We start from the raw sequence: 20081 nt of genomic DNA, 5'->3' as shown, positions 1-20081 counted from the left end.
TTACAGTGAATGTGAAGAAAAATCTACCCACTGTGTATACATAATTAGTTATTTTTTGCAGTTTGGTAATACCCCATCAGATTTATTACTTTTCCAGTCAGAAACACAGCTCACTTTACAGCTGATCTCCATTTCTTACTGTTTTCTGGCAAGAGATTCCTTTTACTTAGAATTCATGTGATTCATGGGTTACAGGCTCATCTGTTGAAGTACAGTATGTCTGCAGAGGCAGTTGTGACTGCCACCATGCTTGTAACCTAATCTACATAAATCCCCAGAAGAATCAGTGATTTGAAAGGAATTCCTACCTGCTGTTTGTGTAGGATGACCATCTGTCTGGCAAATCCCCATGTGGAAATCAGGTACATCTGAGAAGAGCAAGACAACCTTCTGACACCTGTTTCTCCAGCAGATATAGTTGCTTATTCTGCTGTTTTATTTTTTCAGAGGTACTTTTGAGATTTGCTTTGGGATCTACTTTCAGCAGCTTTGCACTGTGTACAATGGTCATTCTGACCAAATCACCCTTTTTCTTTTTTGGCACAAATTTTTGTTGGTCCTAATTACACCTTAGTAAGTGCTTCTGAATCTGTGCACCTTGGTTCAGTCACAGACTGATAATTACCTATCTTCTTTAGTTTCAGAAAATGCTTTCAGAATTTCTGAGAAACACTGTAACAAACTGGCTTTTAAGATCAAGTGGCATCTTCTATTTGAGGATCATTCCACATATATTCATGATCCTCCATGTAAATGGTTTCCAAGATGGAGGAAAAGATAATAGATGTGTCAAAGTGGTACTTTTTAAGGATAGTCCTTTTGTCTGCTGGAAATTTTATATCTTTAAACAGATACAGAGCATTCTGAGGCCACATTAGAATACAAATGCTGTTGGCACTCTGCTCTGAATCTGTGTTTGTACATGCCAGTGTGCCTATTGAGATCTTCTTATTCACAAATTGTCCTTAGTTTCTGTGTGACTCTCAGCTCTGCTGAGATTTGTGCAGCTTTAAGTATGTGCTCTTTTGTGCATGGTATGCAGCATGGAGCCCCTGATTTCTTTGCTGGAGAACCAGCTGTGATAATCCAAATAAACACAACCTTCTGTAGATGAATAGTATCTCCTGTAACTAAAGGTTAAGGTGTCATCCAGTGATTTATCCTTCCCAAATGGATTTGTTGGATCACTGTGATACAAACATAATTTACTACCGTTTTTTGCGCATCGTAGCTGTATCCTCAGAATGGTGTTTGGGGATTTACAATACTGAACATGGTGAATTGTGTGTCAAATTATCAACCATCCTGTTTGATGTTTAGCTAGTGCTGACAGGAATTGTGCATTTAGCAGAAAGAGGCTTCTGCAGCAATCTTTTGATAGGATTGTTTTCTTTCAAAGCTGCTGTTAATCAAAAGTTTCTGGAGAAAAGCTGCAAAACATTGATTGTATTGACTTGTGCTCTGGCCAGCCAGATGTGAATAGTGTGTGTTGCGGCTGTCATCCTCCCTGTAAATTATTGTCAAGGTGCTGCCTCCTTGATGGAAAATCCAGCAAGCTGTTATAATTGGAAGGCAAGAGGTACCTTGCTGTAAAGAGCCTCTGGGTTAGGCGTGCCTGACAGGATGTGAATGGATTCTTCGAGAGGAGTAAGTGATTCGTGCTCCGTTATTCCCATAGGTCTAAACACACTCACGGAACGAAAGAGGTTCTGTGGATATGCAGACAGTTGCACTTTTTCAAAGTTTATTCCTATCTGGAAACACTTAAAGATTTCCTTCCTGCAGTTTCTGCTTTCCTTTTGTGACAGTTATTGATTGGCTGGAATAGTTTACAATTCTTTTCTTGGCCATTTTTTTGGTGTGTGCTGTATGACCCTATGCTTGAAGTGGTGCTTTGCAGATTACATCGAGGCTGCTGGGTGCTTCTACAGGTCCTCCTCTCTTGTCTCTAGAGGAGGCAAAATAGGTCTGTTAGCACAAAGCACCATGTCAGACCATTTGATTGCCTCCTTTTGAGCCTTTGATCCCAGTGGCACAGACCTGAAGTTGCCTTTATTGCATCCACATAGGAGGAGGAAGAGAGGAGGAAGAGGAGGAGGAGGTGTAGCTGGAAAGGTTGTCCTTGTTTGTTGCCTGTATAGTCAAATGGGAGCTGCTGCTGCTGCTGTGAGGAACCTGGTTGTGATCTAAGTGACTGCCATGGCTGCCTATGCTGTGTCACGTGTTGAATTAAGCTTCAAATGAAAGCTGTTAATTTAGGAAGTCTGTATAACTAGGAGAAGGTTCCTCACTGAGAAGATTCTGACATAAGCCATGAAAACAAAAGGGGGCATGCATCAGCTGCACCTGTTTACACCTCTTTCCTCTTTCCTCAGTGGTGCAACTCTAGGAAACATAGAGCTGGCTTATTGCATTGTTTGTGCATATGATCAACCAGGCAAAGACAAAATGAGGACAACACAGGGAATTTGAAAATTGTATTCCAGGACAGAGTGGCTGCCCTCCTGAAACTGCCAAACCCTCCGGCATATTCTCTCGACTTAGAAATTGAAAATGCATATCAGAATCTTCTCCTAGTGAGTTATCTGCCCTTTGTGATTTTCAGCAAGTAAAAAAGTAAAGCCATTGATTGCTTCAATACAGATATGCTATCCTTACATTTAAGTTCCCAGAAGGCCTCTGACTATGTGACAAGAATTACTGTCATGGATATTGGATAACGGTTTGTGCATAATGTTTAATGCAGTCTCAGTTTTATGAAATATGGATAATATTGGAGACATTTTGAATAGTAGTTTAGATTTATACTTTCTTTTTTAGCGCTCTTCAATGACATTGGAAGAGTTGAGATTGTTACTATTAAAAATGATTAAAATCCATAGAAGTGGAAAAGAGAAAAATACATTGCATAGATGGATTATGGGCAAATCATAAATGTTTAAAGCATTTCTGGAGGTTAGAAATGCTGTGTCTTTATTTGAATAGCAAAGCTATCTCAGCACACTTCCTCCACACTTACTCTGTAAGTGTAACTCTTACAAGGTGTGTTGCTCCTTGGTGTGAAAGGTTGGAACTCAACTGACAGGATGCATAATCTTTCTTCTTGTTAAAGGTTCATTATTAAGATGAAGGCATTCAGAAAAAAAAAAGTATTAGATGATTAGATGCATGTGCTACATATGTTAAGAATCGGCTCAAATGGTATGTATTTGTTTTGTGATACACAGGACAGCTTTCCAGCTCGGTTTGGAGGAATACATTTCGTCAATCAGCCGTGGTATATCCATGCCCTCTACACAGTTATCCGGCCCTTTCTAAAGGAGAAGACACGAAAAAGGGTATTCTTCTTTTTAATTGTCCATTTCCTGGCAATTGTCATCAGCAGATGCATCATACTCTAATAAAGTAGATTAACAGCTTGCTATTGGTATAAAATGTTTAAATATATCTGTGTTGTAAAGGGTACCTTCAACTGTTTTAGAAACTTATACAACATTATCCTTTAAGGACACAGTCAGGCAGTACACTTAAATGTATTTTAAAATGTAAGCATACACTTGCTCCTGGGAGTTATATAAAAAAATACTGCCAACATTACAGTTTCTATTAAGATTGTATTCAATTCAGTTCTGTTTAATTTCTGTTAAAATTATTTGTGTCTTTCTTTTAAAAACAGAGTTAATGGCTACAAAGTCCTTTCCTAGTGTGCTTCCCTTGACATTAGCATGAGCTAAAATACCCAGCTGGCATCTACTAGTATTAGTTTGCAAATACTAATTTGAATGAAAACCAATAAAAGGGAATTTGTGTGCATGCATCTGTGCATAAGCATGAGCAGCCTCTGAGATGTTGCTGAATTTGTACCATTTGCATCAGTGCAATTAAATTAGAGCTTGGTGTTGACAGCGTATAGAATGATATTATTTCTGTAACAGGAAATTTGTCATTCAGGAAAACACAATCAACATCATGTACAATGGCACTACCAAGAACATGGTAATTTTTTTTTTTTTTTTAATGGAATCAGATCCCTAAGCTGCTCTGTATTTTTTCTCCTCAAACACACTCTGCAAGGCCACAATGATCCTTGGTGTTGAGCTGTTTTTTACTGACAGATTATGCTTGAGAGGCCTCTGGTATTTACAGATTTTGAACTATAGATCACAAAGCCTTTTATGTAATATCTGTTATAAATATGCAAATGAAGCCCCATTTTGCAGGATTCAGTTGCACTCTGTTGACTGCAGCTTCCGCAAAGAACATTGTAGTGCCAAATATGTCTGAGGCCTTTTCAACTCAAGTGCTGCATATGCATAACTAGGGAGTAAAGTGCAGCTCATAGGAGGATTACAGCATTAAAAATAAGTGACAAGGCAGTTGAACATGGAGGCTTATCAGTTAGCATCTAAATTTTTATTTCGACACCTGAATCAATGGCTTATATTTTCAGAAATGCTGACTTCTTACAACTGTTTTTTGTCAATACCAAATACCTATAAAAAGTAGTCAGGTGGTTAAATATTGATTTACAGTTCTAAACTTAGTGTCAAAATGTGAAAGTTATGACCTGCACATAAAATTTAAAATCAGCTTTAAAAAAAATTATTAGATGCAGGACAAATGATTGGGAAAAAAACCCCTCAAACCCAAGATAATTCTCTTTAGATTTTTTTATCAGGCTTATTATTTATCTGTTGCTTTTATCCTAAATTATTATGTATTTTTTTAATTTGTCATGTAGATTTGTAAGTGATAGTTTTATTGTGATAAATACAGTACTAGGCATATATAAAAACAACAGCTAAGAAGTGAAACACTTAGCTGTAAAGGCACCATAAATCAAATAACTTTCACCATTAATAAATGTTCTTTCACAAAGGATAAATTCCTTTCTGAGATGGATGAAAATCACTGGTTTTGCACGGTCATACTAGCTTTCCTGGGTCCACAGCTGACTGGGAGGTGGTCTGAAGTAAGCAATAAAATACAAGCATATATTTGGTCTTTGTCTTTCTCCCTTTTGAATTTAACTCTTATAAATCATACTAAGGGTATAGCTGCCCAGAGTAGTCCTTGCAAGATGAAGTGGAACATGTAAGATCTCTGAGGAGAAACATTAAAGTTAAACATAAACATAAACATAAATACAAGTATTTGCATGATGCCATACTAATACACAGATATATATGTGTAAAATATATATGAATATCAGTCTAGCAAAACATTGATGGAAAATATCAAATAGTCCATCAGCTATTCCGTCAGTGTTGTCACAGGGATTATTTTACTGTTATTACTTACTTAATGTATTGTCAGGTATAAATGGCAGTTACTGGTATCACTAGATTAAGGAAGAAAATATTTCCAGCACTGTTATCATTACACTGCACAGTTTATCTTATTTATAGAACTCATGGCTGCATGCTGAAAGTCAATATATATTCCTTGTTGTATATGGTGAATATTATTTTTATTTACTTGTTATAATCTTAATTTCTTCACTTAATTCACAGAATTAGGGAGAGCAATGGACAAGAGATTAACAAGGCAGTTTGTCTATCGAATATTCTGTCCATCTAGCTACGAGACACCAGTTCTTACCCTCCCTAAGTCCCTTTCCCTGCACACATTTTAAGTTATATATGTTTTAATCACTTTGGAGATTTATGAACATAGTATGACCATGTTTAAGGCAGAGGTGATGTGTGTTTTCCTCTGTTAGCCCAACACAACCAGAATGTTTAAATTGTACAATATCCTCCTAATAATGATGATGTCATTTGGGCTTTGATGTTTTTTGGTGATACCCCTGTGTTTTTACCTGCATCCATACATACAGATATTCCTACATGGTAACAACCTCAACAGCCTGCATCAGCTCATACACCCTGAGATCCTGCCTTCAGAGTTTGGAGGAATGTTGCCCCCCTATGACATGGGGACGTGGGCAAGAACACTGCTTGACCATGAATACGATGATGACAGTGAATGCAATGCGGACTCCTACAACACTGCTGCGAAGGATATAGAAAAGGACCTCTCTCCCAAATCCATGAAAAGGTGAGTTAAAGGCACTCTTGTCTTCTTGTATTGCCATAAGATTAACATTTGCCTTCTTCCTCCTTTATGAAGCTGTAGGTAGTTCAGTCTATTATATAGGAAGACAATTGTTTTTTTTCCCCTTTCTTAAAAAGATCAGTGTTGATGAGAGACCATGCTGTGATTATTACACATGTGAGTTGTGAACTCAGTGCAGCTGATTATTTCTGTGGTGCCATATAGGTTGTGTACACAGCACTGTCTTTGGAATAAGCTGCTATCTCACCTCAGCCTACAGTACTTATTAGAGAAACAGTGCTAGCTGGAGTGAGCCTCCGTGCAGAGGGTAAATTTGGGCCAATTATCTTTCTGGGTAGTGATGTTAGCTCTTATCTTCCTCTATCTCATAGCTCATTGCCTGGTATACACCAGCCTGTAAGTGCCAGGATATTTACGGCATCTGAACCATCAGTCACAGTGACTGCATGCCTGAGAAAATATGAGGAGAACCAGGACCAAAATCAGTGCCAATTGTTATACTCAAGTCTGGTAAACATTCTGGCATTCTGATATTCTTCTCTTTGAGAAGGTACAGTGTAATTGCTTGCTGCATTTTACCATTCAAAATAAAGTACAGGAAGAGCTTAGTTACTTCTCCAGTAGCTATGGAAGCAGTGAGGTCATTAACTTGGAAGGGGTGAATCTGATCCAAGCTTGCCAGGGCAGTAGGAGAGAAAAGGGTAAAGATTGCAACTGTGACAGAAAAGGTAGGAGAAAGGGCAGCAGAAAGGGCAGCAAAAGTCAGAGTGCAGCTTATAAGGGACAGGCCTAGCAATGGATCAGAAAAGAACAAACAAGGCAGAAACCAATATATAAAGTCATTAAAATTAAGTTAGGATATGCTAGGCTGAGAACCCAGTTTCAGGAGACAGCATGTGATGCAGAAGGGAAAGAAACTCTGGCAAGAGATCAAACAGCATGAAATATTTTCAGATTTCTCAGCCAGGAAGATGATTTTGGCTGGAAAATATTGCCTAGACTGGGAAGGACAGTGTGGTTTAAAAAGGAGATATTTTTGTGGAAACAGAGGAGAAAACATAAGATTGCTATAGGAAATAAAGAAAAAAAAAACCCAATAAAGTTTAAGGATTTTGTGTTGAAAAAATCTTCACTTTATTGAAAGTAGGAAATATCATGAAACTGGATAGGAATGAGCTAGGATAAGAAGTTAAAAAGGGTTCTGAAACTATATGACAGGGCTGCTGGAATGGCTGCAAACCTGGTCTAAAATTCCCAGTGAGGGAGCTTTGGCCATAAATTCCCAGAGCCTCCAAAATCCCCAATGCCCAGATATATAAAGCTAGAATTGTGTAACTAACACAATTAATGGAGAAAATGGGACAGAGAAAAAGAGCCAGGGGAGGGGAAAGGTGAGCAATACACTTATATATGATTTGTACATAATACAAGAATTATGAGACAATAGAGAAGCTGTCTTAGACACAAACATGGAATGAATGACCTGAAAAGCAGAAGTCTTTCTGCTGTAAAATGATGTTGTGAGAGTAAAGAGTGCAACAAAATAAAATATGAGAAGGCCCGTAATAAGCAGGAGCAGCCTGCTTGGAGCAGCCTGTTTGGAGCAGAGTTTTCCAGATTGTCCTGGGCAAGCATACTATTAAGTGGAAGAGCAGTGAGTTGACCAGATTCTTAATTATTTCTCAAATAATTTTTATTCTCATTCAACTTGTTCTTGAAAACTCTTTTCATACAGTATTACACTTCAGTATAAGCTTCAAATTGATATTCTTTCAGTCTGGGTGAACTAACTGAGTAGGAGACCTAGTACAGAAAATAAACATGTTGAAATCTGTACCTATATAATATTATGCTAAAATTTCTTCACCTTCAATGCATTCCTTCTCAGTTAGCATGCCTCCAGCATCTGCTGGAATCCTTGTTCCCTGCTTCTGGACATAAAAATTACTAAGTAGACGTACTGTGCTAGTACTAAGACTGAAAGAAAGTCCCAAGACTTCAATGTACTAAGTGCACAGACTCTGTTAAAACATGAATAGAAAAGTTATGATAAAACAGATAAACTCTATTTCATTAATAATTAAATTTAACTTGTATTCAGCAACTGTTGGGTTGTTTCTCAGTTTCAACCCACAGTCTGTATGACATGTTAGTGCATAAGATTTTTAACATATAAAACCCCATGACTAAGGCGATGAAAAGTGCTTAGCTTAGAACAAATTTCTCAAGCATCTAGCAGCTCTCCAACAATTATCTTGTTTAACTTGGCTTGCCATTTTAAAATTAGTTTACTTCCTGAAATAATGTCTTTTTAAATCCAAACTGCTACTGAGAATTCATTCCTTTCTTACCCCCCCCCCCAATTTCTTTTTGCCCCCAATGTGACCCACTGACATTCCTACAGATCTCCTTGAATTTTTGGTGAATTGGATGACCTCACCTTGAAAGGAAGGTTCATTTGAGGGAGGATGATGGAGATAAGGAGGAATTAATGCCACCTTTAGCACAGACCTCTGGGGAGAAGTTGTTTATGTCATCTGGCAACACTGCAGCTGTCTCAGCAGTCAGGTTTGGCCTGTGGCTGTGCTCACCCATGGCTATCATCCTGAGGCACCCAACTGGAGACCTGCATCCTCCTCTCACCTAATCCAGCAGGGCAGGTGTCCGTGTTGATAAACTTTGCAGAGGAGGTGTGGTTTGGTTCCTCACCTCTGCAATGGGATTTCGTGATATAACTGTCGTATAACTCTGTCCCGCTGTGTTTTCTCAGCATGTATTCAGTAATGTCTGTAAATTTATCAGGGAGATGTAGGCAAAAGAGAAGGAGCTATAGACTTAAACAAATGGTTTTTTCCTTTCACATACCTTCATTTGTGAATTGCTGCTGAATGGGATGAAACATGACAGTAAATTTCTGTTTAAAACTGAGTGCAAACTATTTCTCCTTCTTCTTTAAGGCATTTGGGCATCTGAACCTACAAACCATAGATCAGGATTTGTGCAGTTCGATTTTCACATTTGCCTTGGCACTGGGGGTTTTGGAGGCCCTGGGAATTTTTGGCCAAAGCTTCCTCACTGGGAACTGGAGGCCAGGTTTGCAGCCATTCCAGCTCCCCTTCAATTTTCCCCAGATGAGAACTGGAAACCCTGTCTGCTCAGTCACTGGCAGCTGAGGAAAAGGCTCAGTTTTAGCAGTTACATCCAGTTGGCAAACCTTTGAAGTTAATTTGCTTCCACAGCAATTTTTATCATGATGAACTGGTTTTTCCATGCGTGCAGCTTCCCACCAGCAAATTTTCAATCAGCTTTGCATTGGCATGGTACCTTGTGAAGATTTTAAAAGAGGATTTTTAATTCAGTGGTTTAGTTTTCTGCCTGAGGAACTGACTAGTGTTCAGGATATGTATTATTGTACACTCATAATTTAAAAAGTTTAATTTATCCTTATCACAAGAGAGATTATCATATTTTTAAAGCTAATTTTCTTGATTTTAGTATTAGTATGAGAATAGAATAAATATTATTAGAAAATATCCTTGTGTCCAAAGTTTTCACCTAGGCTTTAAATCAGTTTTTTTTCTTGTGTTTTTGTAAGTCTTCCTTAGATTTTTTTTGAGAAGGACTTCATCAGCCTCATTCATTGGTTTCACTGGATGATGCCAGTTTATAAGAGGGGGGGATTGACTCCGTATGCTTATCTTAGGAACAGTTAGAATTTGTAAAGGTTTTTCTCTGCACTGTATACCTCTAAATGGGCAAATCTGTAGCAATGCTGCAGGTATAGTGTGCTTCCACTGATCAAAAATAAATGCCTGCATTGTAGAGATGTACACATGCTCTTTAGTCATCTCAAATCTTCTTTACAGAAGGAAAGAGAAGTAGGCATTTCCTGCATGAGATTTTTCTCACTAAAGGAAATATCTAACCAGGGTTGCATTTACTGTACCCCAGAAGTGTCTGCTTTTGGATGAGCTGAGACATGGCTGATGTGAGACCCCATCTTAACATCCCAGGCTTTGCTTAACAAAACAGCCTTTGTTTTCAATGGAACATTTTGATTTTGCTGGAGACTCAGTTTTCCTCTTTGTCTGTCACATATGGCTGTTGCAGGGCAGTGGTGTCATATTATGCTTCTGGGCTGAATCAGAAAATCTAGAGAAATTTTACAATCGTCACTGAATTTGCCCTGCCCTGTTCAGTTGAGCTGAAAAGGGAGTTTGACACATTTGTCTGCTGCTTCAGAAATCCTGCTAACCATGGCACTATTCCTAGGTTTGACTTAGGATCTCGACTGTTTAATTAAGTTGCTATTCAGAAAAGGAGCAACCTGTGCTTCCAGCTAACACATCCCGCTAATTGCAGTGTGTGATTAGCCAGTTGGGTGGCTGAATTGTACCTTCTTTGCCAGCCCACTGCTGCATAACCTTCTGGAGAGACCGTCAGTGCTTAAGTCACTACAGAGGACAGCTTAGTTTGCCCCGGTGTGTGGAGGATACTCCCTGCTTCACGATTTCACTGAAGAAAGGATCCACTTTATTCCACCTTTTGCTTCCATATTTACAGATCAGCAGTAAGCCCTTTAAAGCCCTGTTATCCCTCCATGAAGGTATTTCCTGATGATTTGCAATGATCAGATGCTTGGATAATGCTGTACCCTTATTTTTAAACCCTGACAGAAATGAAAATAAACCAAAGAAAGCTGAGGTTTACCCTCATTTGTCTTGATCTAGAAATGTCAAATAAACATGTTCTCCCTCTGCAGGTCTCAGTCAGTTGTGGATCCTGGGGTGCTGAAACGCATGGATAAGAATGAAGAAGAAAACATGCAGCCTTTGCTTTCACTTGACTAACAGTTTTTGAGCACTGGACATGAACTGAGGTGGAAGGCACTGCCTCTCAGCAGCAAGCAAATCATTGGGAAAGAGTGTAACAGCTGGAATTCTATTTACTCATGTTAATGTAGCATATTGGCAGCAGGTGTTACTATTCTGCCTGAATTCTGGAAGCCCTTTGGTGAAAAAGAAGTGGAGAAAAAAAAAAGAAAATTAAATAAAAAAGAAAAAGAATCAATAATTTATTCTGTAAGTGCCAACTTGTTTGTAAATACAATATAATCCTCCAATTTTACTTTGTAAGTTATGGTAAACAAGTGCTATGGAAATGAGTGACTATTAAATATGTCAGTGAAGCGCACCATAAAAAAGAGAAGAAAACGTGTGTGTTCTCACACGCACACACATACACAGAGAGAAACATACTGAACAAAGAAAAATATCAAAGCAAATTAAGTGTTGTCCTTCCCATGGGAAGCCAACAAGTACATTGACTACTGTATTTTTTTCTGCAATGATCACATAGTGTGCTAAGATAAAGATGGAATATAAGTACTTGGGAGATGTTGTAATCAGTGCAATGTTTTCTAACTGTGGGAATTGGTTTCTCAAAGAACACTGGGCTCTAGGATTGTTACTTAGCATAAACGATGTGCATTGTGAGAAAGATCACAGGTGAACTGGAATCAACCCTTGGATAGCTTTGTCATTTAGCTGTATGGGTCTCTGAGGTTTATTCCCTAACTTTTCATTTACACAGGTAACCTGGCTTGGTACCGTAATCTGGGTGTTGTAATGTGGGATACATTGGAGTTACTTCTCTTTCATTTTGGGTGCATATCAAGAATTTTTCCAGAACTCTGTTCTCTCTTGGAGTGAGACATTAGTCCTCTAACTACACTGGAATAATCAGTATCTGAAAGTAAAGCCTGGCAGCAAAGGTTAGTCACTGAATCCTGTGCACTGGGAGACTGGATACATATATATATATTTTTACCAATCTCTGACACGCATACAAGGTGACATTGTTAGATAAGTATATTTCACTGAAGGTTTATACAAGAAATCATACCTATTCAATGTACTTAGATATATTATAGATTGTATATTGAGACACTGTCATTATTAATATAGTAAAACTTTCCATAGATCAACAGCATCCCACTCCAAGCAAAGATTAATAGGAATAAGTTTTAGTCAAACATCTCAGTCTATAGTTTAGGACACCTTTGTTTTGGTTGTAGTGTAACTGTATATACTGAACATGTGCCATAATAGAGAAATACATTTTACCTCAAAAAGGCAACAGGTTTCACTAGGGATTGGGTAGATCAGCTGCAACATGGGGCTGTGTCATCTCTGTGTGCTGGCTGATGTGTGTGTAGCCTGTGGTGTGCTGAGGCGAGAATGTAATTTCTTATTAGGACTTAAATCGACAGTAAGAGTGGGATGACACACAGGGTGACCAGCAAGACATCTGAATAATTAGAGGTATTATAAGAGCATGTTCAGGCAGTGCAGGGATTAGTTAAGAAAACACTGACCACACTGGAGGTGATAGTTCACAGCAACCCTGCCTCCTCAGTGCTGGAGTTCAAAACATTTCTTCTATCACACCAGTGATCGGTGAAGTTTCCAAGTTACTGGTTGTAGGTCACCTCTTCTCATCCAGGATGATTACAGCTGTAAGATTTGGTAGGCTGAGATGGGTTAAGAGCAGAGAGTGAAGATTTGAAAGTCTGTCGTCTCGAGTTGAGCTGTAACTTCTGTGGTGGCAGCTTCAGCGTTTCTCAGGGCTGAGACGAACCTAACTCTTCCAGCATCACCCTTGATTAGCCCAGGCAACACACAGATAAAGCTTTCCTACTTCATAGGGCATTAGCAGCACTGATAAATAGTGTATGCCCTAATATGCCATCAGCTTGCAGGAACTTGTCTGAACAACTGATTGCCTTTCTGCTTTCCTAATTCTGTTTTCATGATATGTGTTAGGAAATGCAGAGAGCAAAGATATGGAGCCTGAACTTCTTATCAGTCTCTTCTACAAATTGTCAGTAGTAGAAACTGTCCTAATGCTACTTCTGCAGTTTGAGAGACTTGAAAAAATGATCAGTTCTTATATGCTATTTTATTCAGTTCTATTTTTCACATTCCTTGTAAAATCATGCTGTATAAGTGAGATGTGTCTCCAGTATTTGCATAAGTGCCATTTTTGAATGTATGTTATATATTTCCACACTTCTGGTTAGTAGAATAGTATATTACCATGGTTATGATTTAAAAATTCTTAGCAGATAAAACTAAAGCATCAGTAGAAATGTTCTCCTTATAAGGGCTTCAGTATTTAGTCAGTACTCCACATTTATACAGGCTGTGACACAGTGGTGATCAAAATCTTCATGGATCCTTTTAGATACATGGGACAGACCAGTGTAAGACAGCAGAATGCTGATTTCAGAGTACACCACCTGTCTAATCACAAAATGCAAATCTGTTCCACTGTATGAAGCTTAAAATTTGTTTTGAAGCTTATAAATTTTTGCTTGAAAATTCTTTATTTGTGCACTTAACTGTAATTTATGTAATATTTTCTGATGTCTGATTTCAATTTTAAGGTAATGAGTATGAATACATTTTTCCAGAAAGTGAAAGTAGGATATATTATAATTTTGGGTAACTGGGACCTCATCTTTCAGCAAGAACAAAATTGCTTTTTCAATAACATCCTCTCTTTTAAAGAGTTGGGCTACAGGTCTTCTTGGCTGCAGCTTTTATTTCACTGAATCAAATTCTGACAGTGGTAATTGCAGTTGTGACATTGAAAAAGAATATGGAAATGGGTAAGAGAAATAAATATACTTTACCTGCTCTCACTATTCTTTGAAGGCATTTCTCTTTTACATATCAGGGTACATAAAGGGTTCCACCTTTCTTGTAGAAAATCTTTATAGGTAGTTAAATTTTTATTAGATGAATTTGGACTGAAAACTTTTTCCAATCTTTATTATCATAGGAATTGCTGTCTAATTTTTATAGCAGAATTGAAATGCTAAAAACAGAATGCACATGCTTGGGAGGAACTCTCAATTTCTTACCTTTCTTGTGTATTGGGTGGAATAAAACCTTGTTGTAATTATGCATGCTGATATGCATATAAAAATATCCTGCAATATAAGGAACTTAGTGGAGAAACTGCATATACCTGTCCAACTACAGAAAAAAAAAAGGAGAATTAAAAAAAAAAAGGGTAAAAATTGATAAGATCTAAAAATATCCTATTACATGATGACTTTTCCAAGACACAAATGCTTAAAAATATATGGAAAAATTATGGAAACTTCCATGACCAAAACCTCCTTGTAATCAGAGATGTCAATAGACTCTTGGTTTTATAGCGACAGGTAATCAGGCCCACTAAGCTCCAACAAGTACACAGACTCCTTCCCAATAGTAATTAGTTGTAAAATAGTTTGAGATGTCTTTACAGAAATGTAAATTTACTGTATAGCATATTTAAGATGCTTTGCACTCTACAAACATGCTATGCCTACTCACAAACTGAAAACAGAATTAAAGAAAAGAGGAGTAAAAAGGACCTCAATAGGTCACTGGTATGTGGAGGAGCAAATTCACTTTAATGTCGCTCTCAAATGTTTAGCTCAGTACCTTGCATGGAATGCTCTTTGTATTATTTAATCACAGTCAGAGCCAAGCCTAAGCACATTACCTGACAAAATTGTAACCTGACAGTATTTTGTTGATGCCTTTTATTATTTTCCTGTTCCGTTTGGGAAATTAAAGTTTGTCAAGCATCATAAGAACTACCATTTAGCATTACTTGGAAAACACTTTGCAATAAGCTTTGGTCATATCCCTGTTATGATATTGTTTCTGTTATGATTATCAATGTATGTATTTGTCAAGTTTTTTGATAAAGTCATGTTTGAAAGAGCATGCAAGAGAGAAAAACCCAAAATCAATCAGGCTTCAGGATTTTATTTAGAATATTAAAATGGAATTTTAAGGGGAATTTGGATTTTATAATCTTTAATTGTGTCTGGGGAATGTCCTGCTGAGCTATTAGCAGTGTTGGGTTCCAAGAAAAATTTGGAAGGTAATTATCAGTGTGAAAGACAACAGCAAAGGTCTCAAAGGATTGTACTGAAAAAAACACTTAAATCACATGGCTAGCTGGATCGAGTCCCTCTAAAGAAAGGTATCTTGCAAGTGGCCTGTGAATGTGTACTTCTGGTGCTGAGAATAATTCTTTTGTCCACAAACTTCAGAACACTCTATGAAATTGAGAAAATAATAGTTATCCCATTTCTCAGGTAGTAAAACAGGAACACAGTGAGTTAGAGACATATCTCAATGGAAGACTTTGTTCTATATGGAAAAGATGATATTTGATCACTTTGACTGTAACAGGAAAAAAAAAAATTAACGTGTCTCTATTTTGTGTAAGAAGGTCTTGTTGATTCACTCATGTCTACTTTCTTTAGCACATTTTACCATGAGACCTTTGCAAACCAGGGGTGATCTGCTTTCCTATGGAGTTAAATCTGAGTGTACATTCAGCCATTTCTGCTGAGGAAGTGGCAAAAAGGGTGTATGTCCCTCAAATCAATTGCCTTTCTTCCCTGCCTGATTGTTGGGAAAAAAAGGTTGTTTAATCCAAAGACTCCCCCAAAAGGAAATTTGCCCCGTAATGAATTCTGTCAGGGACAAACCAAGATACTTATCTTCCATTAACTATACAAGGAACTTCAACGTTTTGTTTAGAGGCATGCTTAGGTGACCTCAAATGAAAGTGCAAGCCAGGTAGATAGAATCTCATGTCCTGTATTGCCTTGTAACTTTGAATGACCCTGTGTCAAAAGTCTGTATTTAGCAGACTGACTTGGACATTCCCTTCAGTCTGCATTTCAACTTTCAGTTGTATAGGAATTTTTTTTCCTATCAGCTTTTGGGATCTTAATTTGTTTCCTTCGTAAGCGTCTGTTGACACAAAATGACACTGACCCCTGTTGGATTGCACAATTTGCGAAGTAGTTTTTTTGTTAAAAAATAACAACTTATGCAGTGCTGGGCAGTGGTGAAGTTGAAACATGGGTGAGAAGTTCCCACTCTTTTGTCACTCCTCCTCTGGTGTTTTGTGTGTATAAACTGCTTTGATTGATAAAAGACTCTTTAACACTTGCATTATACGAATTTAAAAATAGAGAAAAAAGAAATTTCTGCAGTGAGTTCAAAATCTGAATTGATCAGCTACTGCTATGGAGTCCAAAGCTGGGGGGGAGGAGGCACTGCAAGCACGTGAAATAGAACTCCAAAGGAAGATGCTGATAATTCATTATGGTACACGTTTTGTTAAAATGTGGCCAAAATATTTTGTCTGCAGGGACTGTGGTCAGCCAGATCTGTTCTGTCTGAACCAGTGGCTCACAGTAAGTCCTCTCAAATAAAGGTATGACAAAGCTTCCTTTTGCAGAGAATTCACTTCCAGAGAATTGACATATCTGTCAATTTGCAGTAGACAAATGGCAGGAGTTAATTAGGATTTTTATTTGATATGGAAATGTGGCTGTGATTCCCTAAAGAGGCTGTCGCATCATCAGCAACAAACAGCAGTGCCTAAAGGCAGGCATCTCAAATCAGGTCCCTTGGTTAATAAAAATTTAAGAGTAGAAAAAATCAAGGGGAGAGATAATAGAAGATGATAAAACACAATAATTAAAAAATCAAAACAGAAAGAAGCAAGCTTGCAGTGGAAAGCTGTATGAATGGCAAAAATGATGTGATAGAATTTGCATTAACACTGCCAAAAAATTAATCAGTAGCCTGAGTCCCCCCACCTCTACATTATGAGCAGAGTTTCCATTTTTTCACATGGTCTACCATGTAGGGACACGATGGAGTTTCCCAAATCTTTAGAAAAGTAGTTGCCATGTAAAATGATAGGTGCTGTAGCTGAGCTTATGAACATGATTTAAGGGGTCAGAACACGACAGCAGAGCCACACCTGTAGATGGGTCCCAGGATTATGAGAAATGCTATGTCCTACCTGGGTGAAGAAGTTGTGGAAGGAGAGAATGAAAGGAGCCCTACGGCTGTAAGGAAAGGTGGCAGGCCTAGGGAGGAAGCAACATTAGGGATTTGGAGTGAACTGGTTAACCATTTGAATTATGAGGGAGGCTTTCACCTGCTCAATAATATTAGAGGGGACTTACAAACCCCATGACGCATCTGTCATCAGGAAGGAGAGATAACATGTTTCTCACTTTCCCACACAAACTCAGTTTCGATATATTTAAACCTGATGCATATGTTAAACCTGAAGTGCCTCTGCTGCTCCACAGTAGCTCCCAGGATGTGGGCATCATGTAGCATGCAGGAGCTGGAAGGGTCGAGCCCCCCAACCTGTCCATAGGAAGAGAAGGGAGGGATGTATTCTGCACAACCCTGCTGCAGAGAAAATTCTGTGGGAGAATTCAGCCCTTGCTCGAGTTCCTGCCTGCCTTGCCCTGGCATCAGTATCAGCACCTACTCTGTGGAAAGCTGTGAGTGGAAGTGGTGTGGGAATCTCCCCTGCCAACTTCCATGTCTTGTGCAAATTATGCAGCCTTCGAGCTGTAGCTGATGATCTGTGTCCTGTGTCTTTAAACAGTGCTGCTGGTGGTGTTAATTGCAGCCATTAGTCACTCTGAGCAGAGATGATTTAAAGGAAACCGACAACTTTAAGCATTACACTTAATGCCTAAGAATATTAAATTAGTGATTGTTACAAGTAATGCCTAAGATTATGATAACTTAAAGACTTCCAGGGTTTGGTTGCATTGTATCCTTGATGGGAAGTGTATAATCACTTTAAGTATGGTTGTCCCTGAGGTTCATGTGCATCTTTGATGCAGCAATGGTAGAAGGAATTAAATAGTAGAAAATGTCATTCTAAAGCTGTCAATATATTCAGAGGGGCACATTTAGATTGCTTGACACTATTATGAAAAATTGTTTTGCACTTTGGTAGTGTTCAGCTTGAGAATAATGGCTCTTTAAAATCCTTTGCTGCTCTAGCTCTTTCACCCTATGGATTTCTGTGTGAAATGTGTTCTGCAAAACATTCCCAGCTTTTCATCCCTTCTCCTACCCTCTTGTGTTCAACAGCATCCTGTCTTCTGTGTGTACTTTATTCTATGAATAACTGAAGAAAACTGTAAAAAAAACCTGAACACACTGAAAATCTGCAGAGTAGATCTTGAGGACCAGTATTTTAAACATGTCCCTTCTATAAATCTCTGGTTGACAGGATGAGATGGCAAGTGATACCAAGGCCAACCACATCATAAAGGAATACAAAACGAAAGAGTCTGGCTATAAGTGCAGATGACACAACTCTTGTGATTTAAGATGTTACCTTCCCTGACTTTTAGTTGTCACTCTTCGCATAGGAACTACTGCCCCAACTTTTAATCAACAACATATTATGGAAGTACTCGTGTCCCAGTGAAGGCTGTGCACAAATCGTGGTAACTCTGTTGATTCTGCACTTATGCAAATACAAAAGTACTCGCATAATCTATTAATACAGCTTTGTTATGAGAATAATGATTAACAGCTAGTCATGGTGACATCTCAAATCGCAGATTGGTAATCTGTGCCTTAAGGCTCTTGTGATCTGTAGTACTTGCATAGCAGTAACTACTGAATGATGTTCTTTTTGCATGCAGCAATCTACTTTGGAGCCTTATGGAAAATATTATAGCACCATATCAAAATTCAAAATTAAATTACAGGAGTAATTTACAAACAATGCTTATATCCTCAGGATAAAATTTGTTTTTCTCAGTTTAGTATTGTTAGGACTCAGGGGGTCTGAGATTTGTAAAGCCAGGACAAGTTTATTAATCATGTTCTTTCTCTGTAAAGTTTCAATAACTATTCTCTTTTCACAACTTGTTGTCGCTTTGAATTTTATTCTTGGACCTAGCGAAATGGTTAATTTTGGTCTGTTGTGTTCTAGCCTAAAGTCTGAAGATGAAGCAATTTTGTGAAACATCACTCTTTATATTGTATATTTAAATATCATCAGTTCTCTGTGATCAATGGGCTGCTTTGGAGAGTGCTACTACTTTTAATCATCACTGGTTATTGAGGAAAAATGACATTCTGTTAAATAAAATATGACCAAATGAAAATTAAAATACATATATATTTTTCGTGTTTGTACATGGGAGTGTTTGTCTGGCTTCCTTGTGCTAAAACATATATGGAAGACATATTTTAACTGGATGAACTGCATTTTTTTTTACCAAGGTATTGAAAGAAAAATACTGAGTGGTATGTCAGCATGAAAGTCTGGTAACACTGAATGTCTCTTTTCACCCATCAGTAAGTTTTAGAGGGTTAACATATTACACATTTACAATACCATTTTCAATTGTCACTTGGAAATCTCTCATCTCAAAGGTGAAGATCCCGTAGAGATGCAACACAAGAAAAGCTCGTTTCCCATGATAATTCCTACTCTCCTGCCTCTAAGCTTCGTCTGTAGTGTGTTCCATAGCTCCATCTCGTGTTCATTGACTTTTCTTTTGATGCCACACCAGGGAGAAGTGGTATTAGCTCTTCACAGAGATGTGCCTTTCTTCAGGAAAACATTTCTGTTCTCAGGAGAGATTAACCAGCGTAGGATAGAGCAGGCTGTGTGGCATTGGAGCACTGCCTGCTGAATGAACATATTTCATTCTAGATTTTGTTTTTCCCATGGGAGGAGAGGCCCAGTAAATTACAGTAATGTGTTTATGTGCTTCTTTAATGTCATTTTTGTGGTATGCCTTGCTTTAGACATACAGACATTTATTCATCTCTTCTGTACATTTTCCATATCTTTTCTTTGGTTTACACAGATTAAAAAAAAAAAAATAGGCTGCAGTAGCTTCCTGTTTCACACATAATTTCAGTGGTGTATGCAGATGCATTCCTTATACCATCATGTTGAAAAAATGTTGATGATTTTTCATCTCTGTGGGAATATAGTCCCTCAGCTCCCAGGTGCTGCATGGCTGTACATAATATATAAGCTGTTGCTGCACAAGGGTGCCTTTCATCATGACATAACTGTACAAGCTACATGCCACTACAGCTCTCTGCTGCCTTGGAAATCCCTCACTT

General features: G+C 38.1%; 1 protein-coding gene across 1 annotated transcript in view; it reads left to right on the top strand.

The window, feature by feature from the left end:
• Positions 1 to 19136, top strand: part of CLVS2 (clavesin 2) — a 54939-nt gene extending 35803 nt beyond the window's left edge. Inside the window, exons 3-5 of the mRNA XM_053939176.1 lie at positions 3228 to 3338; positions 5840 to 6060; positions 10841 to 19136. Coding sequence (XP_053795151.1) covers positions 3228 to 3338; positions 5840 to 6060; positions 10841 to 10928 — 420 coding nt within the window. The 3' untranslated portion in view covers positions 10929 to 19136. The remainder of the gene's footprint in view (positions 1 to 3227; positions 3339 to 5839; positions 6061 to 10840) is intronic.
• The last annotated feature ends 945 nt before the right edge of the window (positions 19137 to 20081 follow it).

The sequence above is a fragment of the Vidua chalybeata genome, chromosome 3 (assembly GCF_026979565.1).
Source record: "Vidua chalybeata isolate OUT-0048 chromosome 3, bVidCha1 merged haplotype, whole genome shotgun sequence".
Classification (NCBI taxonomy): Eukaryota; Metazoa; Chordata; class Aves; order Passeriformes; family Viduidae; genus Vidua; species Vidua chalybeata.
The sequence above is the reverse complement of the archived record's forward strand: the minus strand, read 5'-3'. Positions and strand labels throughout refer to the sequence as shown.